This window comes from Asparagus officinalis, chromosome 4, assembly GCF_001876935.1.
Source record: "Asparagus officinalis chromosome 4, Aspof.V1, whole genome shotgun sequence".
Classification (NCBI taxonomy): domain Eukaryota; kingdom Viridiplantae; phylum Streptophyta; class Magnoliopsida; order Asparagales; family Asparagaceae; genus Asparagus; species Asparagus officinalis.
Window position 1 is genome coordinate 48,878,114 of NC_033797.1, and position 27,342 is coordinate 48,905,455.

General features: G+C 34.7%; 1 protein-coding gene across 1 annotated transcript in view; it reads left to right on the top strand.

Moving 5' to 3' along the window:
• LOC109837401 (probable inactive serine/threonine-protein kinase scy1) overlaps positions 9,288-27,342 on the top strand; it is a 29,145-nt gene continuing 11,090 nt past the window's right edge. Inside the window, exons 1-8 of the mRNA XM_020405637.1 lie at positions 9,288-9,619; positions 15,131-15,229; positions 16,889-17,040; positions 20,727-20,799; positions 21,397-21,507; positions 23,817-23,925; positions 25,513-25,592; positions 26,172-26,253. Of these exons, the coding sequence (XP_020261226.1) occupies positions 9,494-9,619; positions 15,131-15,229; positions 16,889-17,040; positions 20,727-20,799; positions 21,397-21,507; positions 23,817-23,925; positions 25,513-25,592; positions 26,172-26,253 (832 nt within the window). The 5' untranslated portion in view covers positions 9,288-9,493. The remainder of the gene's footprint in view (positions 9,620-15,130; positions 15,230-16,888; positions 17,041-20,726; positions 20,800-21,396; positions 21,508-23,816; positions 23,926-25,512; positions 25,593-26,171; positions 26,254-27,342) is intronic.

Here is a 27,342-nt window from a genome sequence, read left to right on the forward strand (position 1 = left end):
GATGGCCCAGCCTTAGACCTTGCCCGAACTGTCTCCTAGATAGGGGCCCCAACTCCTGCCTCTTCGATAGTTAGGGTTACCCCCTCTACTCTAGGAGGGGAAGAGTCGCTAATGATGATGACCTCGTCCAGCCGATAAGCTTGGACAGCCTCCTGCTACCTCTCCGCTGACTGTGGTTCTTCAACTAACCTTTGTATCTCATTTGAGTCGACCCAGATTGACTCGGCCGGCCTACTAGACCCTTGGTCCTTGGCCTTCGCCTTCTTGGGACTCCTCCGCTATGCCACCAGCTCGGCAGTGACTTCGGCCACTATTGATCTCAACCAGACGTTTCCTCTGAGGTGAGATCCCTCCTCAACCTCTTATGGCGTCGCTAGGCCAAGCCTAACTCCTCCTAAAGGAGAAGAGACAGCAAGCTTGCCCTCGTCTGATCAATAGTGGAGGGAAAGATCATGGACACACCCGCCGCTCGGAAAGACGTCGTCTCAAAAAGATTATCCCTCTCCCAGGACCCAGAGTAGGCACAGATCTTCTCTAATTACCGCCTCCCCTCAGAATCGAGGGGACTCGGCCTCAGAACATCCTTGGCCAATTGGGGCAAGTAAGAATGTCGTCATCCCCTAAGACCCACACGAACCTCTCTTTCCAGTCCCTGTTGGACTCGTAAGCGTCTGTGACAAACTTGAAACTTCCACTGTAGTGGAATAAGTATTGTAGGTCCTTCCTTGCTCATAGGGAAACTCATGAGGGTTTTCCAGATTGAGTGGGGATCACCATGTAGCCTAGCAAGCGGTAATTCTGTTCCCTTTCCCCCACCTTCTCTTTCTCCTTTTCCTCCACTTCTATTTCCTTTTCCCCCAAAATTTATTTTTCTTTCTTCTTCTTCCCCTTAGTGCAAGGGGTAAATATATGTTTGGAAGGTTTCATCCTTCTTTTTGCTCTAGTTTTTTTAAGGGGTGTGGGCATCTTTGCATCCCTCTTTCTCTTATTCATTTTGATAATAAGAGGAACATCTTCATCTTCAAAAAATATGTCTGCTTCTGATGGAGGGACTTTCCCTGGTAGAGGTTAAGGGACTTCCCTCTTAATGTCAATGTCAGCCACGATGTGTAGAGTGCCTGATTCACACAAAAAAAAAGAACATTCAAAATATAATTATGAAAAAACTTAACAACCACTATCTAACCTTAACAACAAATCAGTATACTTAACAATCAATTGATAAATTTAACAACCAATCTGCAAACTTAACAACAAATCCGTATACTTAAAAAATAATCCATATACTTAACAATCAATTTCTAACCTTAACAATCAATCTCTAATCTTAACAAAAAATCCCTAACTTTAACAACCAATCCATAACCCTAACAACCAATATCCAACCTTAACAACCAATTTGTAATTTTAACAACTATGCAATATAATTCACAAGTAATAAAAAAGGATCTAACATGTATAAGTTTGCAGCTCCATCACTGGGTTGGACAATTTTAATAATAAGAGGAACTTCTTCATCCTCAATAAATATGTCAGCTTCTGGTGGAGGGACTTCCTCTGGGTGAGGACCTTCCATCTCCATATCAATGTCAGTTGTATCAGCTGCAGGGAAATCCTCTATTAGAGAGACTTCCCCTAGTAAAGGGACTTCGTTCTCCTTATTAATGTCAGTAAAGTCAGGTTGAGGGACTTCCCTCTCAATGTCAATGCCAGCCATGATGTGTGGAGTGTCTGTTTAAAAAAAAAGAACATTCAAAATATATTTATGGAAAAACTTAACAACCGCTATCTAACCTTAACAACAAATCTGTATACTTAATAATCAATCCATAAACTTAACAATCAATCCCTAAACTTAACAACAAATCTGTATACTTAACAATCAATCCCTATACTTAACAATCAATCTCTAATCTTAACAACAAATCCCTAACTTTGACAACTAATCTGTAACCCTAACAACCAATCTCTGACCTTAACAATCAATTTGTAATTTTAACAACTATACAATATAATTCACAAGTAATAAAAAAAGGATCTAACATGTACAAGTTTGCAGCTCCATCACTGGGTTGGACACCTCTCCTGTCAGCCTCTTATTGTTATATACAGTAAGGCTTCTGCATCAGGCATCACTTAGTTCCTCTCTCAGCCTCCTCACTTGTGCAGACAGAAAAGCCACTTTTACAGATAGAGAAGTTATCTCTAGTTGAACTTGGCCCAAGAACTGTGGAAGCTTTATAGTAGCTTGCCTTGCTTTAGCTATAACAGTGGTCAATCTCAGGGATCCCACAAACATCTCCCAGTTTCACCCAATTTGTGAGGGGAGGCCGCGACATACTTTCCACTACTGGCTTCTTCATGCCAGTAAGTTCATAGTACCACAGCTGCACATGAGAGAAATAGAATCTTAATAACCACCCTTTAACCTTAACAAAAAATAAGCAACCATAATAATAAATCCGTAACCTTAACAATCAACTTGTATCCTTACAATAAATCCGTAACATTAACAACCAATCCGTAACCTTAACAACCAATCTGTAAACTTAACAACAAATAAGCAACTATAACAACAAAATAGTAACATTGGCAACCAACTTGTATACATAACAACTACCAACTATACTTAAGAACTAAACTCTAACCTTCACAATCAATGATGCATAAAATTTACTCATTGCTCTAAACAATAAAAAGTAGGAATACTTACACAAACAAGCTGGGTACACCCTTGCAGATATACAATCTTCTTTCCTGGCCCAAGACCCTTTAATTTCTTTTCAATCGCATCAAATTGTTGGCCTTCTTGTTTTGATGATGTTTAACAAACAATTTACTTCTAATGTTGTTTGTCTAGTGTTTGTGTTTTCGTATTTATTCTAGGCAAACAACGAGTTAGAGGTTGGATGGAATTGCGCTTCAACGATCATATCCAATGGAGGTTAGAGGAATTGTGGTTGAAGCTACGCTATTCGAGTTAAAGATACAAGTTCAAGCTTCATCCGTAAGTGTACCAAGTTGAGCTACATCGAAGATCAATCAAGCTTGGGTAACTCAATATCATATACACACACGTATTTGGTTTCTATGTATATATATAGTTATATATATACATGCATGGTTTTGGTTTTTATGTTTATAAATATGAAATTACATATTTCATATTTATTATTGTGATTTGGTTTATCTACTTAGATATGAAACAAATATATTTTCATATACATACTCATATGTTTCATTTTCTATTGTATTTATGAAAATATTGTATTCTTAGTTTTTTGACTTAACAATAATCATATACATATTTTATTAAGTCTACATAATCATTTTGTAAAGTTTCAAAACATTGTTTAGCCAAAATGTCAAAATTCATATGTTTACATTTTCATGTTTTGGCCTATTTTGTAAAATGATGATATTTTTCATTTGGGAAGTCCTTTTTGGAAACCAGTCATTGTAGCATGTTTATTATCATGTCTACAATCATTCCCCAAAGTTTTACATTTTTTAAAATTTATTTGATATTTTTAAACAGTGTTTTAAAATCAGCAAACAGTGTTTTAAAATCAGCAAACAGTTTTTCAAAACCTGTATTTCATGTATCAGTTCACGGTCGACCGCCACGGTCGACCGCGCCTGAGTCCTTTGCATAGTGGGCAGCAGAAACTTTCGCGGTCGACCACCATGGTCGACCATCGGCTGAAAATTTCTCACGATCGATCGCCGCGGTCGACCGTCGAACTCTCTGGAGTTTTCTGCTGCGCGGTCGACCGCCATGGTCGACCGCCACTCTGTCAGATCAGTCCCAACGGCTAGTTTCCAGAGCCGTTGCAGTGTAGTTTTTTGGTCTTTTTCTTGGCTTTCTCTTGGCTTTGGGGTTTGTATAAATACCCCATTTTTCCTTCAGCTCAACATACAACAAGAGAATGTTTTAAAGAGTTTTAAAAAGAGTTTAAGCTTGTTTCAAGCTTGTTTAAGGGTTTGGTTTAAAGCTGTTTTGGTTTTCACAAGTGGAGGAGATCATCTTCTTGTTTGGGCTTCAATCTCCATCTCTCCATCTTGTTATCCAGAGAAGAATCTCTAAACTCATTTCTAGCTATTTATTATTTTGTTTATAATTTCTATATGCTAGATTTTAATTGAGTTTAGTTTTGATTTTGATTTCACTCATTGTATTTGCATTCATAATATATTTGGGGTTGTGAGAGTTGTAACTTTGAGTGTGAGATTTCATTGTGTTCTCATTCATATTGGAGAACAATCACTTGTTATTTTGAGCTTAATTGTGAGGATACACTTTGTATACACTTGTACACCGAGAGGAGTGTGTGGTGAGAGTCGGGGATCGTCCCAAGAGGAGTGGCGTCGGTTGACGAACCTAGGGAGAGGTTGTAACCGATCACTTGAGGGAGACACGGCTAGGTCCAACACTTGTGAGGGTGTAGAGTGTGATTGCAAGAGTGTCGATTGTAAAGTTTTCGGTTAGCTAGAAAACCGAGTGTGAGGAGTGGACGTTGATCGGTGATCGTTAAAAACCGACATAGTGTGGTTGTAAACGTTATTCGGGTGAGCGTAGAAAATCCGGTTGTGATAGTGGATTTCTCCCCAGGAGTGGGGAGCGGAGACGTAGGACGGAAGGTCCGAACTCCGTGATCATATTGCTTGTTTGAGTTTATCTTTGACGTATTTGTTTTTGCATTTATCTTATATCGCCAATTGTGCATTGCTCATTTATTTCATCCACTATCTTGTTTAGATTATTTACCCTTATGTTGTTTATATATCCTTGCATATATTTCTATCATATAGGATATATCTCATTGTTCATATTGCTTATCCTAGCTTATATTCTTGTTGTATTTCATACTTGCTAGGATAACTTGTTAATTATTTTTAATTGGCATAAAATCAGATTAGATTAGCATAAGACCCTAATCACCCCCCCCCTCTGGGGTCTAACACAAATGTCTCACTGAATATACAGGTCCCCCAAGCAGTGTTATTTGCCTATTCGATGTTGTCAACATACTTGAATAAATGCCTTAAAATGCCAAGAATACTTCTTGGACACTAGATCATGCTCAGCTGATAGAGAATTTTTAGTAGGACAAAGTCCTTTCACATCTTGATGATCAGTTGATTGTACAAGCTTCATGAGTAGATCCTCAACATGGCATCTGGTGGGTGCTGGAGGAGAAGTTGTACTGCTGTCACCCTCAAGTTTGATAAAAAACCTCGACCAAATTCTATTTTTCCTATCTCGATTAGGGCCAACAAGATCTCCCTCATTGGAGAATCATGTATGGCTCATTACCCAATCAATGTTGAATAAGCACTCGATGTCTTCTCCAGTTTTTGTATCAGTGAAGACAAATTTCATCTTTTTCTCGTCCCACTATCTCAACACGTGCTCAAAAGTGGGAAGATCAAGACCAGGAGGGCCAAAATAAATGTAGTGTCTGAATACACTATCTTCGTAGGCCTCCCAGTGCCTTTGTTCCATATACTGCACTAAAGTATGCATGAATTCATAGTACACAGTGAAGCTGGAAGTAGGCTGCAACTCAAATGTGGACTTTGCCTTTTGTCTACAAAGCAAAACCGCAAGACATAAATAGTTTGAAAATAATATGTAATCATAACAATTATGTTGTACACTTAACAAAGAAACTGTAAACTTAACAACAAATCCATAAGCTTCACAACCAAAGCTTATCATCAACAACCAATCAATAACCTTAACAATAAAATCATAACCCCTACAAATTAATAGTAACATTCACAACTAATAGCCACAAGTAAATAATAACCTCCACAACTAACAGCCACCCGTCAATAGTAACCTTCACAATTAACAGCCGCATGTAAACATTAACATTCACAAAAGACTCATAACCTTAACAACTAATGTTTAACCTTAACAACTAACATGCCACATGTCACAATTAACCAGTAACATTCACAATAGATCAATAACCTCAACAACTAATGTATAACCTAGCTCCGTTTGGATACCATGGTGTTTTACTTGTTTCCATGGTGTTTTTGCCAAAAATAAAACACCATGCATTTGTAAATCATTGTGTTTTTTAAGCTAAATCATCATCAAATCAAAAACACAACACTTATTTCAAAACACCTTTTAGGTGTTTTAAGTTTTGTGTTTTGGTTTTGAGTTTGAGAATGTGTTAATATAATATCTAACATAATATATCAAATGTAATTAATATAGAGTTATTATCAACATGCTTATTATATTATACTATACTATATTATATTATAATTAATTTAATATATTAGTAATAAAAATATAATAACTAAAATATCTTATATAATAATATAATAACATATTAAATACTAATGTTTATATGTTAATAATGTATTATATAATAAATAAATAATAATAAAATATAAATAAACTAATAAAAAATAATAAAAAAGTTATTGATAATAACTATTAATATAATAATGATATAATAATATACTATACAATAGTATAATTGCTATAATATTATTAACTTTTTAATAAATAAAATGTAATAAATTAATAATTATAAAATATTATATAATAGTAACATGTTTAATAATAACATAACAATCTAATAATACTATTATAATAACATATTGTATAGTAAATATAATATAATATATAAAATATTAATATATTATGTAATAAATAATATAATTTATTATAAAGTAAATAATAATAAAATACCATTATTATAAAAAATATTAATATAATATACAACAATAACAAATTGATATACCAAAATAATTAAATATATAATTATTTGAAAATAATATGTAATAATTATAATATAATATAACTCATTGAAGTACAATTTAATATTATAATACATTATACAATATTATGTTGCATTACATTTAATACTTATAATACCATAATAATGTAAACTAAATATTATAACATTTTATTTACAATATATTTTATTGTAATTAATATATAATATATTAATAATATGTTTAATACTAATGTTATAATGGGTCAAACTAGTGTTGACCAAAAATACTTAATATGGTGTTTTAAAAATATTTTAAGGGAAAAACACAACACCATGGTGTTTTTTTACAATTAATGAATTTTCTTGACAACTACAAGCTAACCTTCACAACTTAACAATATCATTCACAATAAACACATCATGCTACATCATAAACAACATAAATTTTACGGTAAAAATCACTTTTTTGTGCTGTCGTATGCTTCTCTTTAGCTCCTCTCTGTAGATCCTGGAGCGCTCTAGAGGCGTCGTCGATGCCGGTGTTGCCCTCTAGATCTCTGCGCTAGACTGGCTTTTTGGATTGAGCTGGACTTGTGTAATGAGAATGACTGGCTGCGATGTCCTTTAGAACATCAGCAATTGATGTGCTAGCTTCAGTCCACTCTGCTGTGTTCGAATGTCTTTTTGAGACAACGTACTGTGACACGTCGTCATCTTAGCTGAAATCGACAGGGATAGCTGCTTTAGGAGTTGACTCGTCGGCCATTTTTTCGATTATGCTCTAGAGTGGGCTGATTTAGTGCTAGGGTTTTGCAACGGGGATAATGCTCTGGAGTCGATTCGCTTGGACAGAAGAGAGATAAGATGGCACGATTGGCGAAGAGTGGTATAGATAAACAGGAAACGGTTAAATCAAAGAGTATTTTGGGATTTTTTTGTTTTTACACATCGAGTCACGTGGGGAAGGGTTTTGGGGGCTAAAGGAATTTCTTGATAGTTTTAGGGGGCTTTGGGACCGTTTGAATTGGTTTTGGGGGCTAGAAGCAATTTTCCCTTACTTCAATTGTAGAGGACAATTTTGGTTTACTATTCATGCTACAATAATTTACTGTAGCATTACTATATCATGAATAGTAATTATTGGGTTCTGCTTTAAGTATAGACTAGTGTGCACCCCGTGCAAATTACGTTCCCTTGTTTTTTTAAGCATCATATTTTGAACTTGTCTTACTCTAAGTTTTAATACATTTAATTTAATTATTGTACACTTAATATTAGAAATCATATCTACTCTTATATAAAAGAATGATTTAAGTTTTAATACGTTGATTTAGAAATCATATCTACTTCTTTATACTTGAAGGAGAATCCATGTTTTAGTACATTTAATTTACTTTACTGTTTTTATTGTAGAATAAATAGTAGCTTCAAGTATAGAGGCTTAGATCTGATTCACTATTTATGATATAGTAAATTACTATAGCATGATTAGTGACTTCGAGGGCGGAGGGCCACATCTGGTTTACTGTTTATGCTACAGTATCTACTGTAGCATTAACAATGATTCTTTAAATTCTCCTTTAAGTATAGAAGAGTAAAATAGTAGCTTGCTTTTGAAATGCCACGACTGTGCATCAATACATCTCAAATGACATTTCAGGTCAAATCATATGTATGTTGTACTTGTATATTTCCATTCTATCATATGTATTTTTTGTGCCTATCTTGTGCTATGTAGCTTTTATCTGGATCCGAAGCTGGATAACTCTCATCCTAAGGGTGTGTTTGGCAAAGTGAACAAAACTGAGCCAAGATCAGTCCTGTTTTAGTGGCATTATTTAGGCTAAAAAAATGGGCCAGCTCTGGCCTGAAAATTTGACAAATAAGAAATAAGTTAAAATTAGGTCAGGTCTACTTCTAGCATAATCTTTAACTTATTGCCAAACACACCCTAAAAGTAGAGGTTGTCAAATGCTAGGTTTTAACAAAAAAAAAGTTAAAAAAGTTAGATCATTTTTTGTAAATAAATTACAATTTGATTGTTTCTTAATTAAATTATTACAAAGAATTATATTATATTATATACTAATAAATAATGTAAAGGACAAAATTTTAAAACCGCCTTATTTGAAAACTTAATTGCAAAAATCGACCCGTTTTGTACTTATTTTTCGAATTCGACCTAGTTTTAGCCAGTTGGCTGAAAATGGGTCGATTTGAAAAAAAATCATCTGAAACTTCACGGTACTTTAGTCCTCCGCTAATTCTCCTTTCAAGCATCCATATAAGTTCACGGGATTTGAAGTCCCGTGAAAAACTTTTATTTAGTCCTCCGCTAATCCTCCTCTCAAGCATCCATATAAGTTCACATGACTTGAAGTCCCGTGAACTTTAAAATTGACCCGGTTTCAGCCAGTTGGTTGAAACTGGGTCGAATTTGAAAAATAAGTACAAAACGAGTCCATTTTTGCAATTAAGTTTGCAAATAGGGTGGTTTTGAAAATTTGTCCTAATGTAAAATATGTGCAATCTTTTAAAGAGACTTTTTAATCCGGCGATGTTCCCACTCGGACTCGCCCAAAATTAACCCGGCGGCCGCCTCAGTCCAGATCCAATCTCGAGAGAGACCCCTTCCTCTTCTCTCCTCTTCCTCTTCTCTCTTCACCAGATCGGAGAGAAAACCACCGCACGCACACTCTCTCTCAACTGGACAAGACCGCTATCAGATCGACGAAGGAGAGGAGAAGATGTTCAAGTTTCTAAAGGGAGTGGTGGCCGGATCCGGCGCCGGCATCAAGGATCTCCCTTACAACATCGGCGAGCCCTTCTCCTCCGCCTGGGGATCCTGGACCCACTATCGAGGCACGAACAAGGTTCTTGATCCCCTCTCTCTCGATTTTCTGTTCATCTGCTTTTTAACCAAAGATCTCAGATCTAGCGCCCGCCCCCCTTTTCTCTTTCGATTTGATGCGGTCATTAGCGGTCGCACGAGATTTTTTTTTCTTCTTCTTGAATTCTGTTTTGATTTCGATTCGGCTGGTACTGTACTTTAGTGGGAAGTGGAAATGGAGTTTTCCTTTGTTGTTGGGAGGATCGAGACCTCATCCAGTGACAATGTTGGACCGTTGGGAGTTGTTGCATGTAAAATTTCAAATATCTGATCACATTTTATGAAATTGTAGTGAGGTAACAAATGCCTAAAATTTCCATAGGTTTTGAGGTTTTCCTTGGAATTTTAGGGCTAGCGATGCAATTATAAGTTTTCTCGGTGCCAGATGAGTAGGTTCTGCCTTATTAGAAACCAATACGCCGATGGAGCTCAGTGCTTGCTGCTTGAGCTTCCATATAGTTTTGTTTATGCTTCTGGGGAAGGGACTAAATATGTGATGTTGTACTCAGTGTTCTGATTGCTTTATTCTCTATTTTATTTCGTTGAGTCATTTTCAATTGCCACTACCAGTTTTATAGAAAACATAAGTGTATGCATGATGAGTGTGAGACACGTAGTGGACAAGGGAGTCGATGATGCATTCCTTCGGTCAAATGACAATGCTGTCAATGTATATTAACTTATTCATTTGCTGAATATTTGACTTATATGTCAATTTCATTAACTGGACTCTAAAAAATGTGCAAGGCTTATAAACAGAACTAAATCATAACTTCTCTTCTATATGCAAGAGGTGATCATTAGGCAAGTAAAAAAGAAACATCGTATTCAATTTGTTTCCGTATACTATAAATGCATTAACAACCCATAATTATCAAGTAGTGAGATGCTTGGAGAAGCTCGTCAACTGCTTTTAGCGCAACTTTTTAGCAACCCTGAATCGGCTAATAAAGACCTTAGCTGGTGCGATGAACTAATAATCTGACGTATGCTTGCCTTCGTTTAGAAAATGTTGGTTATATAAATTCCACCTTTCTGGTGGTCTATGTAGTCTTCAGCCTGCATGAGCTCTGTCAGTTGCAGTCACAGTTATGTTGGTGGTTGGTGCTCAACACTGGTCTACTTTTTTTATAAATTTTTGTTTAGAGGGCAACATAATTTCTTCATTGGTTTCTAAGGAAAAAGTCATTGAGACGCATTTAATATCAGTACTATCAAATTTTTGTCCTGCCATCAAAGTCAAGCTTTGTGTGCATACACAAAGACGAGTAAATGACACAACAAATGAGAGATCATAATACATTTGAACACAAAGTAGTTATTTACTAGGAAAAGTAAATGTTCTGAGAAGTTTAAAACTACAATACTAGGTGACAAGGTTCTGAAAGTCGTCATACAAGTCAGCTAGCTTTGGGCCCCAGTACTTGAACCAATGGTAGAGCCTGGAATTTCGACAATGGGGGTTCCAAAAAATATTCAAACAAAATAACATATAAAATTCTTAACACAATTGATTAGTATGTCGACATAATTAAATAATAAGACTTTCAAAATCATACTTTTAATTATAATATAGTGTTTATGGTAGCATTTTTCTTTCCTTCATTTCTTGAAATCATTTCATGACATCTTCCTCATCAATATACAAAATATATTTTTATCAATATAAGGCACCAAATGTATATAACTCGAAGCAAATGTCAACAAATCAATAGTCAACATTTCATGAAATTGACCATAATATTATGCAATTCTTTATTAAACTGAAAATTGCATTAGTATTTACTAATATATCAATCAATATATAACAAGTCTAATTGTGAAGTAAACCCATCATAAAAGGTTAAATTAGTTAAATTACCTCTACCTAAAAGAGAAACCAACTGCCAGTGCAATTTTCAACATTCAAATCATCTGCATTAATTATAAATTCCTATGTTATGGGATTTTAGTGTAGTAATTCATAGGATTAATTCGCATCTCCAACCAAGTTCATAATTACACTAGTAAGTTACAGATGGAAAATACCAAACTCGTCAAACCATTAATGACACAAATTAGACAAGAATAAACTGGATTGAAAGAAAATAGAGCAAAGAAAATCAGGACAAATGAAATAGGGCAAATGAAATAAGGGAAAATCAGACTTAACATGTTTCATCAAGCAATGAAGAAGGATTGAAGAGAAATTCTGATGTTGCTCGGCTGATCCCTTGGATTCTTGGGCCAAAGGTGAAGAAGAATCACGTGAAGAGCAAAGCGAGGAAACTTATCAAGCAAATACACCTACTAGATTTTTTATATCCGAAGGGAACTAGGGCCCGTTTGACCCCAATATGGCTCCGCTGCTGAGTTGAACCCTGTATAAATAACTTTTGTTAGAGAGGCAAGGCTAATGGAGCTGTTGTTGGAGGTGGAGGAGTGAAAGTGAGCCTTGAAAAGTAGTTTTGATAAAGAAATTAAGGAGTATTTATAGCAGAGAATACGTAGGCAGAGGGTATCCGCTTGAGCCGTAGGCAGTTTAAATGTGTGAGCTTTTGCAGCTAATTGAAGATGATTATTGTCATGTGCCATACTGCACATGGTCGCTTCTTTACCTCCATCATGCATCACATATATTAGATGAAAGGCAAAGGTCCTGTACGTTCTACTTCTTATTCATTATCTCTGTCCATCACACAATTGGGGAAGCTAGATGTTTTCCTCGTATGTGTTTGATATACTTTTATTTTACACTCATCATGTGGTATCGTCATCTCTCAGTGTCTGTGCTTTCTTGATTGATCTTTCTAATGGGTTGGTGATTACATTATGATGTTAGTTTTGTGTAACTTGTACTCATCTTGTTTACCATATTATGGTTTTCTCCTTCATATTCCCATTTTTGTATTTAACTGGATGGTTGAAAATTATTTTAATATATCTTTGTGAGATAACCACTTCACCAAGAACTTAAGCTCTTGGGTTGTGTGTTAATAATATATATGAAATTTGCTTAGCACTCAACACTGCCCTTTGCATGAGCCTTTAAACTACAGGAAGAGGCTTCTTGCATAAACACGACTCACTTGAAAATGTAGAATAAATTATAGATAGTAACATATTTAATTTGAACTTACGAGGTTTGAACATGGATCCTCTTGAAACTGGATGCTCCAATTTGGGTTTTGATGGTGATTGGGAATACATTTTTGTGAGAAGTGTGGGCCTTTTGGGGTATTAGACTGTGTCACAACTCCACAAAAAACCAGTCTTGGACTGGTTTTTCTTTAGTGAGGCCAGGGTTTGTCCGGGGAAGGGCTTGTCCAAAGAAAACTTGCTTAAGACCTAGCATTGAAAAAAAAGATCCATTCTGATTCTGCCTTTGCCAAACTCAGAACTAATTTTCTGGGCCAAGGTAGTCGTCACGAAAACTGGTTTGTTGGAGTAGCCAAACTCAACTTTGGCTCAACCCAATGTTGAAAATAACGATAACGCGTAACGTAATGCTCACCTCCTGATAATGTAAAACAGAAAAAAAAACGTAACTCATAATGTAGGTTATATGTTTTATTATTTATATGAATATTTATTAAATACAAAATATTAATTATGATTTCTAATAAAGAGACTCATCACCATTTCCAAATATAACATCACAAGTTCTCAGCAAAAGTTATTATATATGCTTAGCAACCATCCCAAAAGCATTAAGACTTTAGTTTTTGACAAAACAAAAGTTATTACATATCTTCTCAATTTCTCAGCAAAAGTTATTATATATACTTAACACCAATCTTAAAAGCATTAAGGCTTCAGTTTTTGTCAAAAAAATAAGGAAATTAGTAACATTCTCTAGTCCAAACTTAAGAGTTTTAAATAGTTCGAAGTTCAAATAAAACAAGTAAAATGAACATATATCCATAACAGTAGTCTAACTATCCTAAAATAACTAAAATAAATTAATTGATCTAAAACTAAAATTAAACTAAAGTAAAAGAATACTTTCACTAATTGATTTATCTACTGTATTTAAACTAACTAAAAATATTCTTTAAATCAGCCCCAAAAAAAGAAGGAAAAACTTCAACTTTTTCTTACAAAGTGAAAATTTGACAAAAGAAACCTAGCTGGACTGTTGCTCGGTTGAACATTGAAGTATCACAGAGATCTAGTCGTCTTCATCAAGACGTTGTCACCTCAGCATTAAGGAAGTACAGAGACCATTGCCTTCGTCTCCTCATTGACTTCACCCAGTTTATTCCTTGGCTTCGTCAACCTCTCGTCATTGTTGGCTTCCGGTATTCCTCCCATCGTCTTTGATTCTTTTAGGGCAATGAAATTGGGGATTAGGCTAAAGTGGGGGGGACAAGTGGATTAGGGCTGCAAAAGAGAAAATAATAGGGTCTGACTACTTTATTTGGTGGAAAGTGGGACCCACCAACTTATTAGATGTAGTTTTTTTATTTTTGTTTTCAATGTACTTCTGTGCTATGAAGCAAATAGCGCACGTTAAACTGCATTCTGAGATCTACGGACGTTCTATGGAGGGAGGCCACTGCTAAGCTCCAAAAAACGCTATTTCAAATTTCGTGGTGCATTTTTTTCTTCCAACTTTGGCTTAACCTTGTTTTCATTAGTATTGTGTTAGTATGTTACCGCAATCAGTTAGCTGAAATGAACAAGGACAAATCTGCATGCTTTCAGTAGGTTCAGACTTTGATGACCACCTTTTCTTATTTGTCAGTATATTACTTGAAATGGGTGGTGGTTTTAGTAGGAGATAATTAACCTTAGCCACTCAACTCTTTATTTGCAGTTGCCTGTTTGTCCCTTTTTGTACTCTATCTTTGCATGCTTTGCATTCATTCAGTAGGTTCAGATTTTGATGACCACCCTTTTTTATGAAGTTGTCAGTATATTACTGGAAATGGATTCACATTTTAGTAGGAGATATTAACCTTAACCACTCAACTATTAATCTGCAGTTACCTGTTTGTTCCTTTTCACGTTAGAACTAAGGACATGCAATGTGGTAAATAGTTTTTGAAAAGTATGTATTGGCTATAATAACCTGTATGCTTCTCTGGGAAGGAGCATGTGGACAAACTCCATATCTATCTCATGTAGATCAGAAGATTGCTTGTGATGCTATGCAGAATTTAGTGCTTTCGTTCCATTATCGATCAAGAGATTGTTGCATAAGAATTTGACATTATCAGCATGACTCTAAAATGTTTTAACCCACTTCTGGTAAGTTTTAATTTTTATGACCGGTGCGTCTACACATCAGTTGAGTGTATGCCTCGAGTGGTTCATAGTGATTTCTGTTTTGACAACTCATGCTAACACATTATGTTTCTAACCTGCCAATTCGTTTACGTTTCAGTTTCTTGCATGCAATTGAAAATTTCGAGTGTTACTTGGTTTTGGGAAAATGCATGATCCTGCTTGATTCATTTACATTCATTATTCTTGATTAGATCTCTCAGCGTTTGCTGCCTTTTTTTTACAGGATGATGGGTCATCTGTTTCCATATTTTCCCTTTCAGCCAGTAACAATCAAGATGGACACTTGGCTGCTGGTCGCAACGGTGTTAAGCGCTTACGTACAGTTAAGTGTGATTGGTTTTATTACCTCATCTATTCTTACTGCTTTCTCACGTTGTCATAAAAACTGGTGCATCTATGCATCTGCTTTTCTTTCTAACCATTCATATACACGTGCGCAGTTTGCTGGTCCTCTTATTTTGTCTTGTTCTCCAACTATTCATGTTTGTCTTCTGGTATTTCAGAAAATAAGCTGCAGTGTTCTGTTTTCACAACTTCTGTGACTTAATTGTTTTATTTATAAATTATAACCATGCACTATGCAGACATATTACTTTTCTTTCTTTGGAAGTGGGCTATTCACTATTGTTAGTGCCACCACTAAACAGCCCCTAAACTTGGTTCACGAACTTTACCATCACCCACTGCTGCACCGCATTATGGCATGTAATGTCCTAGTTATTATCCGAGGCTTTGAATGATCATGTGGTTATTCGTTTTTTTCCTTCCAATGTCATATTCTTTCTTTATTTGTTCTATGTAGATGTCTGAAATTTAATAATACAGCGTGACAATAAAAGCTTGATATCTGGAGCATGGTGGTCTATAAAAATTCTAGTTAGAAAAGCCTTTGGAATTGTGCCTTGTCTCTGTAACTTTATAGCAGAAGCTACAAAAATCCAGGTTCAACCCACCTAACTTCCTTAGGTTTGTGGGTCCATCTATTACTATTACTGTAGTTTTATTGTTCTCCTTATTATTATTAATTTTTTATATTAGATCTCAATATATAAAGTAGTTATTTATTCCCCAGATCTATCTTATGATGAGTAACCACATGTGGTTTCCATTTATTATTAATCCCTATATTCAATAACTACCTTTGAGGCTTGTAAATTTCTGCCAACTTTAACATCTATTTGGCTTTGACTACTTTTCCCCCATCTTGAACCTCTTTGGGACTGACAATTGTTATATCTCTTTTTGGGAATCTAACCAGAGCCAGACCACCCTCTCTTTCTTCCCTCACATTTACTTCTCTTTCCAAATCTATCATGCCAGCCCCCTCCTTTCATTTTGTCCAACCATTCCTCCATCGAACATGCTTTAACTTCTCTTTGATTCTCTTTTCTTTAACCTAATGATGACTTCTGCCTCAATTTGTTCCATGTCTTTTATTTATTGACATCTTGCTTTCACTATCTTATTAATTTGTTGGGGTTCAGTGAGATGAAAAATGCTGTTTGAGAAGAGGAGTGAGAATTGATGAGTGCAAAGATGGAGAGAGACTTAAGGTTTTTGATGGTCCCATTTCCAGCCTTCCAATTTATACAGGCCTTCGAACCAGCCATCTTGAGGAGTTGAAAATTTTCATTCTACGTAATAACACCCGTGCACAATTCATGCAGAGGGTTGGTTTCAAAGTGATCATGAAAAAATAAAGAATTTTCAAACTGAGCATGTGGGTGGCAAGATAAATTATAGTAAATAAAAGCTAAGCTAGAACCACCTGAGCACCTCGTTTGAACTTGTGCAGTCTAATTTATGTGATTGACTGTTACACATCTTGCATTTCTAGACTTTCTTTGCCCTGAAGTGAGCACTTGATCTTCTGACTTCATCGAATTTCTTTTTGTGTTTGTTTTAATTTCACACATATGCCAGCCTCTTTCCTTATGTAGAACAGTTTTGACTCTCAGAGTTTTTGTTCAAAATTTTTCAGGTCCGGCATCCAAATATCTTATCTTTTCTTCATAGTACTGAAGCTGAAGTTCTCGATGGTTCCATTTCCAAGCTAACAATTTATATTGTGACTGAGCCAGTTACACCTCTCTCAGAGAAGATCAAGGAACTAGGTCTGGAAGGTACACAGAGGTATATGAATGTTCTTCTAATAAGTTCAATTGTCTCAATGCATACCCTATGAAACAAAATTATCACTTTCCATGAGGTTATTCCTTGAGTAATAATAAATTGCAGTCACCTATGGGCATAAGAAAGATAGACTACGCACATTTTGCTTTATTGATAATGAGAAAGAGGAGGAAAAAGCAAATTGGAGGAAACAAGAACGTCTGTGGCTGACCCAACTAAGTGAGATACCGAAAGAATGCTATTGAAATTTTGGTGTAGGGTTTAAGATTACAGATTTTTGAAGAGGGGAATCTGAATAGGAAGGAAGATATGGAGATTTACAAATGGGGTTCACATGGAACAAAGTGTTTGACTACAAGAAGTGGAAAATAAGAGAAGATTTTCTCAATCCTAGAGCCCTCTGTGTAACTAGATTGTTTGGCTTGACATTTTCTTCTTAGCTTGTGCAATGCACGGATTAGTGCTCTTTGTTAACGCACATTATGTACCGCTATGTGTGTTACTTGTGCCCTTTTGTATAATGTATAATATTTCATTGATGAACAACTTTACATTATGAATTGAAATTTTCCTATATAAACAGAATAGAAACACTATAATTAAGATATATTTAAAAATCTCATGATGCCATGATTAATATTGTTATCACATATTATATATCAAACTAAAATGGAGTATCTATGCTAACAAATATCATGATGCTGACACAAATTAGATATTAAAAAGGTTTTGCACTGGAGTTACTAAAAATCAAATTTCTGTAATATGTCACTCAGTGTCTATGATGTTAGAAAAACTCACAGCTGCTGCTTAAAAATAGACTTTTAGCAGGAAACTAAAGCTTCAAATTAGCAAAAAAAAAAAAAAACCCAACAAACTCAAAAAACACAGAACCCTCTGAATTGGATAATAGAAAACATATCTACACATGACCTTTTTCCAAAATAAACATAACAAACAAATAATTGCAATTTCAAAGAAGCTAGCAGTTTTTTTTTTAGAAATTTAGTATCAGATTACATCAATGGAGACCGAAAAAAATAATGATAGTAATCCTGTTGAGTAAACCTGAGACTAAAAAATCATTGGGCATTATATACTTATTTCAAGCTCTTTGTTTAGCATCTGGAACATCAACATAACAAAGTTGCTTAATGACCCATGTAAAGATGAAGTACAACAAAATTTACACATCATATAAAAAACCCATGCTCTATGCCTAATTCTCCTGTATCAACATTCTAAAGTTTGTCTAAAGATGAGTGACAACTGACAAGTTTGTACATATAACCTCCAAAGCACAGGTCGTCAACAATTAGCAAAACACGACTCATTATCACCTTGGGAAATGACTTTTTGTGATTGTGATGGACTCTGGCTTTCAATGTTGCCAGATTCTTATTCCTTTTTATCTCAAACTAAGACTTGACAATGGAATACAAAGCTCTAGTTATAGTTTGGATAGCAGAATTTAGGGTTGACATCATAACACAAACACTACATATATAGACCTGGTTTTCAATTATAGAATACATGTAATTAGATAAAAAATGTAAAGTTTTGTATGATTAGGTTATTTAACTTGAGTTGACAACAGTACATTAAACTCAACTGATCTGGAAAAACCTAATGAGAAGTTGCAAAATGCTAATGAGTTTTTTTGATATTGTTCCCCCATTAAATCTTACTAGAATGTTAATTTAACCATCCAATTAATCGGGAAATCTCTTATATAGAGCATTCTATCATTAAACGACTAAATGGTTTTTTTTTGGGTATTGGCCCCCTAAACTTTTCATATCTTCTTGGTCCTCAAATCATTGAAATTGCTATTATGCTTCCCAATTCTTAAATTATTTCAAAATTAGTCCCTCAAATCATTTGATTGCAATTAGGTGCCTCAATTCTTATAAGTAGTTTCAAACCTACGTTGCACAGATATGGGTGTAGACACGGATCTAGACACATGTGCATGTACGGGACACGACAAAATTGTAAAAGTTAGGATATGGGGACACAACTATATACATACATATTAAAATTAATAATCTATATGAGGTCGATATTGTTTTTTATTCACATGTTACGGAAACTAAAATCCTTATATCATTTTTATATTTCTTTAATCGAGTAGACTATAAATTAAAGATTCACTTGTTTTCGAACTAGATACCCAAGCAACCCTTCAAAATCATACTTATGAACTAGGTATGTGCTAAAACAAATCTGTTTCAAGCTTAACAAGTTGCATAAATTTGAGGTGAAGTGTGCAATATATGTTTGAGATGTGTATCATGAATTTTTTGAATTAAAGTGTGTTATATAATTGAGTACACATATGAATAAATGTATGTATACATTCAAGAAGTGTCCAAGGAGTGTCGGACACGGGACACAGATACGGGAGCCTAGATGAAGTATTCGGGTAACCTCGTTTCAAACCAATCCATTCAAGAAAGAGTAATAGCAATTAGAGGAGTTAATTTGAAACAACTTTTCTTTGGGGGGGTTGGGGGGTGTATTTTAGAAATGACTTAAGAACTTGGGGACTAAATAGCAATTTGGACTAAATTGAAAATATGAAAGAACTAACGGACTAATATAAAAAAAAGCAAAAACTAATCTTTCCAAGAAAAACAGCAACAATAATAATTTTCTTGTTAAAAAAATCAAAAAGAGGAAGGCGAGACTGTTTGGTTATTTCTGCAGAACAAAACATAAGCTAAATCCAAATGGATCAGCTCACCAAGTAGGCATTGTTACACGAAAATGAATAGATAACTTTTTATGACTTCCTTTGAGACTTAAGCTAATGTCTCTCACGAGAACCTCTCATTGACCTGACCACATTGATGAAACCTCCAAAAAACGGACAGATACTACACAGGCCAACAACTACAACAAATGTAACTATTGAATCCTATCATATTCTACTCAACAACATTCGATAGATTTCTTAACAATAGAAAATCAAACTGAAAAATAATTAGAATTATTAGAACTAAGAGGGTTATAATAATTATTTTTATCAGTAATGTTTCATCATAATTCATATTGCAATATTTGTTGCAACTAAGGAAAAGAAAACGGAAAAAAGTAAAATAGGGAGAGTAAAGAAATATCAATCATGTGGAATATCAATCATGCTAAAGGCAAAGAAAAACACGACAGAGAAGATTTTCTGAATCTTACACTCCACTGTGTAATTGGATTGTTTGACTTGAGATTTTCTTCTTATATAAGCATACATGATGTGGATTCTCAAATCAAAATCAATGTTGATCTGTTACAGAGCGATTAATGTTTGATCTGAGATTGTCTTGCGAGAATTGACTTAGATTGACTACTGATTATGAAAATCCTTCAATCCATATTAGAATCCTCTGTAACTAGCAGAATCTTAGTTGTCATAACCATCTTTGGAGAATTATAAAGCTGGCACAGAAGAAGCTAACTTGTGAAACGCTTTATGATCGTTTTGCAGTTATAATCAATTCATTGAAATTTATTAGTTCTTTTGATGATCAATTTCCACATATTGGATATTTTTATTACTAGGTGAACTTTGCATATTTTTATTGCTCGACGAACTTTAAATGATTGATACTTTTCATTCACTTGCACCAGTTTTTGATAGTTGTTTACTTCTAATTTCCACATTTATGTGAGGAACTTTTCCAATACAGGGATGAATATTTTGCCTGGGGACTCCACCAGATATCTAAAGCCGTGAGCTTTCTGAACAATGACTGCAAGCTTGTAAGCAATTTCTCCTTCTATTAGTTTCATGATTTATGTTTCTATGCAATTGCATGATCAATTTTAGTACTATTGTATTTTATCTTTAGGTCAGTTCTAAACTGTCAGACAAAAGCTAAATTCTCTCCATGTTTAATTGAAAATCAGTTTTAGCTGTTCAACACTTGTTTTTCTTCTTCTTTTTGTTGCATTCCATTGGTGCCTAAAGAAGCTTTATGCATCTACTTGGAAGCTAAGGAACCTACCTTTTAGAAGCAGTATTTAGAAAAGGACTGTATTCAGATTTGTTTGCTAGAAAAAAAAGAAAGAAGTGTGGAGATGTTTATGCATATGGCAAACCCCATAATATCATATTGGTCTTTTTTTAATTTTTATCTTCTTCCTTTTTCTATGACTGAGATTTCACAGCATCATTTAGTGACGAAACTTCCATTCTCTATTCTGTTGAGTGCATACCCTGAATGCTACATTTTTGTATGCATTTTCTGCCAGGAAGCGTGATATTTTTGTAGTACGCTGAGGCAAAATTTTGTGTTACATAGTACTGAAATTTTGTGTCTAACTTCGTATTTCCTTCCCATTGACTTGCAATCTCAGGTTCATGGTAACGTGTGCTTGTCCAGTGTTGTTGTGACTCAAACCTTGGACTGGAAACTTCATGCTTTTGATGTCCTATCAGAATTTAATGCAAATAATGATCCCATGCTGGTAATTTTTTGTCGCTAAGCAAGTAGTAGCATCTTTATCCTTTTATATTGCATAAAGTAGCATGATGGATCTTTTCTCCTTTCATAGCACAATAGTGTAGCAAATAGTAAATAGGGACTGGACTGCTTAAGTATAGTTTTTTGTACTTTATTGTTATTTATAGTGTTATGTGCTTGAGTATTAGATGTATTGAATACACTACCTGCAAGCCTGCAATCAGGTAACACTGAAAGAGATCATATTCTGTACTTTCGGATGCCAGAATAACATTTTATTGCATTTTTCACAACACATTCAACGAGCTTCAGAGCAAGCTGTCTAAGCAATACAGCCTTAGCAGTACACTAATATTCTAATCCTTAATTTGAGTGATGAATCCCAACCACCAGCCATGCTGGAGCTTGGACAGCAATAATTGTTATTTAGATGTTCGTACTTCGTAAATGTGTCCCTCCAAAGAACTCATGTAGGCTGCAGGAGCTTCTCCAGTTATAATGTGTGTATCCTTGACAGTCTACCTGTCAATTTTATTTCTTATTTTTGTGTATTTTTCGTTATTTATTTTCTTCATCGTGATCTTGTTGCAAGAAGCTTGCCTGCTTGTAGTAGCTGCTCTAGATTATTCTATTGAACATGCTAATCCAACTTATTCAATTTATGTAAGGATGTATCTTATATCCTTTGATTCTTCCCTATACTTTTGTAGTTACCTTTTGCTCCTTTGTCATTCTCAGTGCTCATGCTTGTCTTGTTCACCTTGTCTGGTAAGGTCAAAGCCTAATTATATGTTAGGTTTTTTTGCTCATTCAAGATTTAACCTGAATTGTATTTGCAAAAATCTTCCAAACTCATCAATCATCATGCGTAGTTATCATTTTTTTTGCTGATATTAGGAAATGGGATATGAGAAGGAGAAAGAAGAAATGATTAAGAAGTTTATAGTGACAAAGTTCCTTACAGCCTTACAGTTTATATTAATTGAAAGTGTTCTAAATAAAAGAGCATACAAGCCAAATTACTCGATCATATTTGCACTAATCTGCCAGTCTTGTAGGAGTGGAAAACTATATTTCCTTGTAGAGTTTTTATAGTTATATTAAACTGTGTTTTTTCAGCTATTTGCTCCCTTGAATATGTCCGGATGATAAGGAAATTCCATTTCTTTTTTCTTAATGTTTTTCATACCTCCCTCCAATTCTCCATGAAGTCCCTTGCTTATCCTAGTGGTTTTTTGGGCTCTCGCTTGGTTGCATCATCTTGTTGAGCATCACATTGGCCTGAAAATGAGGATACTTTCCCTGTTAAAATGCTATCTTCTTGGTTAGAGATTTGCTAACAGTTTCGGATTGATTAACCATCTGCCATACTATTTTGTTCAGATAAGATGGAGGCCTCCCAATCTTTAATTATATTCTATATCTCCACATTTTGATCAGAACAGGTTAGTTAATGACTGCTTAGCTCTTACCTTATGTGGATTCTTAGTTGAACCACTTGCAATGTATTGTCCTACTCTAGAAGGCTCACCCTTAAGTTCGATAGCAGAAGTGACTACTCTTTCAACTCTCCGCCTTCTAGAGCAATTTATGAGAAACCCCAGATGTAGAACTCTATTGTTTGTCTGCACTTTCGATGTTGATATCTTCTTTTTTCTCTGTCATTCTATTTGTGTTCAAACAAGTCCTGGAATAATGATTGTATGCATGGAATCCAAATAGTCCTTTTCTTCCTCTCATATTTAGAAAATTCCAAATATAAATATTGAAGTCAATGCATTTGTTCCATCTCATCCTTACGAAAGCTCTAGATCTAATCTTAATTTCCATTCCTTTTCATATTAAGCTTAACTGTTAACTCCTGAACCATTGTTCTTTCTGATGGGAAATAGAAACCTGATAAGAACATTGAAAATTTCTGACATGGCATGTGGGGAATCTGATCTTTAACATATGTGAACCTGTACTCTCTGTCTTTATTGCTAATGACAAGCTTTTCTAAAAAAGAAGAGTCAGTGCTGGTGGGTTATTAAACTGTGTTATCTGAGGACTCTTAATTAAGTTCTATTTTCCATGACATTTAAGCTAGTAGGAATTTCAGACTGTCGTTACCTTACAGTTCTTAATTATCTCAAAAATAATTTTACTATACTCATTACTTAAATCTGTTAGTAGTGGGTATTCCGCCTTTATTGGTTTCAACCAATGATCAGTGAAAAAGGTTTATTCTGGGAGACATTCTCTGAAAGGGTTGAGATTTGAGAGTTTTATTTTAAAATAATTTGATAATCGTTGTTGTCCTACATGATGCAGCAATTTGAATGGTTAATTGGTTCACAATACAAACCAATGGAATTGTCGAAGTCAGACTGGCAAACAATTAAAAAGTCACCTCCTTGGGCAATCGATTCATGGGGCTTGGGTAAGAAGATTTCAGTTTCTTATTTGCTTAAATTTGATTGGAATTATTTGTTATTGGTGCTGATAATGTAGTTTACCTGTTATATTTTCCAATCATTGGTGAATTGATATTTCAGGGAGGTTCCTTGTAATATAGTTCAAAAATAAATGAATAAAATAAAACAAGATAGTTTAGGAAAATATTGGGGCTAGTGAAGTTTGAATTAAGTGTTCTGCTCTGCTACAATAAAATTATATTGCTTTTTTACGATGGTTCCGTAGAATCTTCTTGTTGGGGAACATGCAATGTTTTAAACATGGTTTCATTACACATTTGGTCAAGTAGCGCATCATGCATAATTGGATTATGCTCCAGTTAAACGGATCATGTGGAATTACACCGATTTGAATTCTTTGATGTGTGTGTGTATTAACTGTTAAAATATTTAGAAAATCAGGAAACATAGAAAATGTATTCCAACATTCTGAAGAAATCTCCATAAGGATACTTTATAAATATTAGTTCAGATCAGAGAACATAAAATCAGAAAGCTTGTATCCTAGCTAGGAATAAACACAATAACAGTAAACACTAAACAATATTTAGTAAATTTACCGGTCAGTCCTCTCACAGTGGCATTTTCAAGCCTCTGCTGACTTGACGTGGTCGAAGCAGAGATAAATGTACTGAGAAAGAGACATAAGGGAGAGGGTTTTTAGAGGTTGTTATGCAAACAAGTTTGTGGTGATGGTTTAGGTTTTTGTTAACTTGGGTTTGACCCGCATAATCTTAAATATAAGTGTCTACATAAAGGTATATGCGGGTGATTTAAAAAAAATGGTAACATTATTTCATTTTTTACCGCATAATAGACTGATTAGGCACAATTCACACCGGCATTTTTCAAATATTATTACATGGTTACATAAACAGACACATAATCTTACTTTTTTTTTAGCACTGTAAGTTCATAAACCATAGAAGTGATTATACAATTTGTACGCATAATGGGAGCGCAGAATCCTTATTCAATGCGGTTGTCATCCACATACTGTTACACAGCCTTTTACGTGACTGCAGAAACATTGTTTTCAAACACGGGAACATGTTTAGTAAAATATCGTTGCGTCTCTGACAGAAACAGGAATATATTGATGGAACCTTATATTGGAAAATACTGGTTGGCTCATAGGAGAAAGAAACTGTATTTTCTATGTTAAATGATGACACATTTCATGGGTTGCATACCTTGCCTATATTTCCTATTTTAACATAGGGGCTTCATGCATTTTGTACACTTATTTAGATGTTTTTACTAATCAGCATATGAGTTAAGTATTTTCATTCTGCAAGGTTGAGTATGTGAATCTTTATTTGTTTACTTGTACGCATTAAACCTTGTAAAGCATAAATGCATGCTAAAGGGACGATCTGAACTAGTTATATAAGTTGCACAGATCAACGACATAACACTGACAGTAGGTCTTTCACGTAACATGACATTTTTAATGTGTTACACAAATGTGTTTATTTCTCTGTGCTGATTGGAAATGTAGTTCGATTAGCAGTATAGCGATAAACAAGGTAACTTGATTACTTTCTTGACAGGATGTTTGATTTATGAAATCTTTTCTGGAATGAGGCTGGCCAAAACAGAGGAGTTGCGTAATACTAGTGCTATCCCAAAGGTTTATACTTGAAACAGAATGACTTATTTTTTTCATTTGCGGGCATTTTATTTTGGCTTCTGGGAAATTGATATTATCCAATATGAAGTTTCCTATTCTAACCGTTTCATGTCAAAATGGTATGGCTTTTTAGCATGATTCAAAGTCGAAAAAAGTTGAACAAGAACAAACCAATATCTGTCAACCTGATGCAACACTAATGTATTGGTAACTGATTCTTGGACAAGGAATGTAGGAGGTATAGGCCTAGCAATCAAACTTTCGAACCACTTTGTGGATTGTGTGGTTTACTTTGCTTTCTTAGTACTTCAGCTTAAGCTCATGCGGCAATCCGCGTAATCCTTTGAACTGTTGATGATAGCTTCATGACAAGGCTCTTTCAATCACATGTTAATCTCCTAGTCATAAAATGAATAGAATTTTTATTTCACCTTCATCCATTTTTAGAAAAAATAAAAATAAAAAAGTGTGCTAATTGTTGAAAACAGAATATTGCTTCGCTTATTTGAAATTTTTTGTTTAATGTATACATATTTGCATTACCTAATAACTTGCGTATTTGCTATTTTTTGTTTAAAGTCTCTACTTCCAGATTATCAGAGACTCTTAAGTTCGACACCCTCCCGCAGATTGAATCCTTCAAAGCTTAGTGATAACAGCGGTAAGTTCGTATTCCTTACATGTATTAAATTGTCAAAGTGATTTTTTTAAAAGCTTTATAGAATGGTCTGACTTGCATCTTTCCCAAGACATAACTCCTTGCATCGTGGCACCTAATCCATCATCCACCTCTTTGCTTGGTTCTTCTGGGTCATTTCATATTGTTGTACTCAAATTAACATGTACCGGGTTGTCAATTATTGAAGATATAAGTGGGGTTTGCATAGGACTATAAATTAGTGTGTAGAATCCATTTGGTGAATGCTAATATATCCATACATAAAGTGATCTTCCAGCTGCTTACTTCTGATGGGTTTATCAAATAAAGCAATCTTGCTACCACGAAGATTTGAGCATTGCTTTGGGCAGAGAAATATATATCAGCCTCTTGGTCCTAAATAATATTATAACTTTTTTAGTTTCCTTATCCACATGCTAGCATGAAGTAATAACAATGAGGAATAAATTGTTTACCCCCACAAATTGTGTAGATTTGGCCTTTGGTTATATACAGGTGAAGTTCATTGATTTTGATCATAATCTACTTATCTGAATGCATATTTCACCAGGTGACTTAGTAACAAATTTGTTATTAAATTAAACAACCTAGTCACAGAACCAATCTTGTTATCAAGCATATTGGGCCCTGACTTCTGTTTGGTGTGCTTTACTCAATCCTTAGGATAGAAAAGTGTGGTTTTCCCTGACTAATTCCTGTCTGAATAAATCAGCAAGGGCACCTTTATGCGACTGAAGTTGTTATTTGAGCCCTAGGTGAATAGCTTTCTAACATATAGAAATAAAAGATATGAAGTTCCTCCCTTTTCTGTCATATTATATTCGTGTGTGGGAACACAAGGTTTCTCCTTGCTCACTAAGTTTTAGATGCATACAGTTTGGAAGAATTTGACATTGTTAAATACTGAAGCTTAACAAATTTTATCTGTGACATTTTCTTTTCTTTGTTTGTGAGAAGATCAAAAAATGACATTCTTAGTTATGATCAAATCATTGATCAAAAAATGACATTCTTAGTTATGATCAAATCATTATCCTTTTCATCTCCTAAATGTGTTCTGTGGTTTCTTGA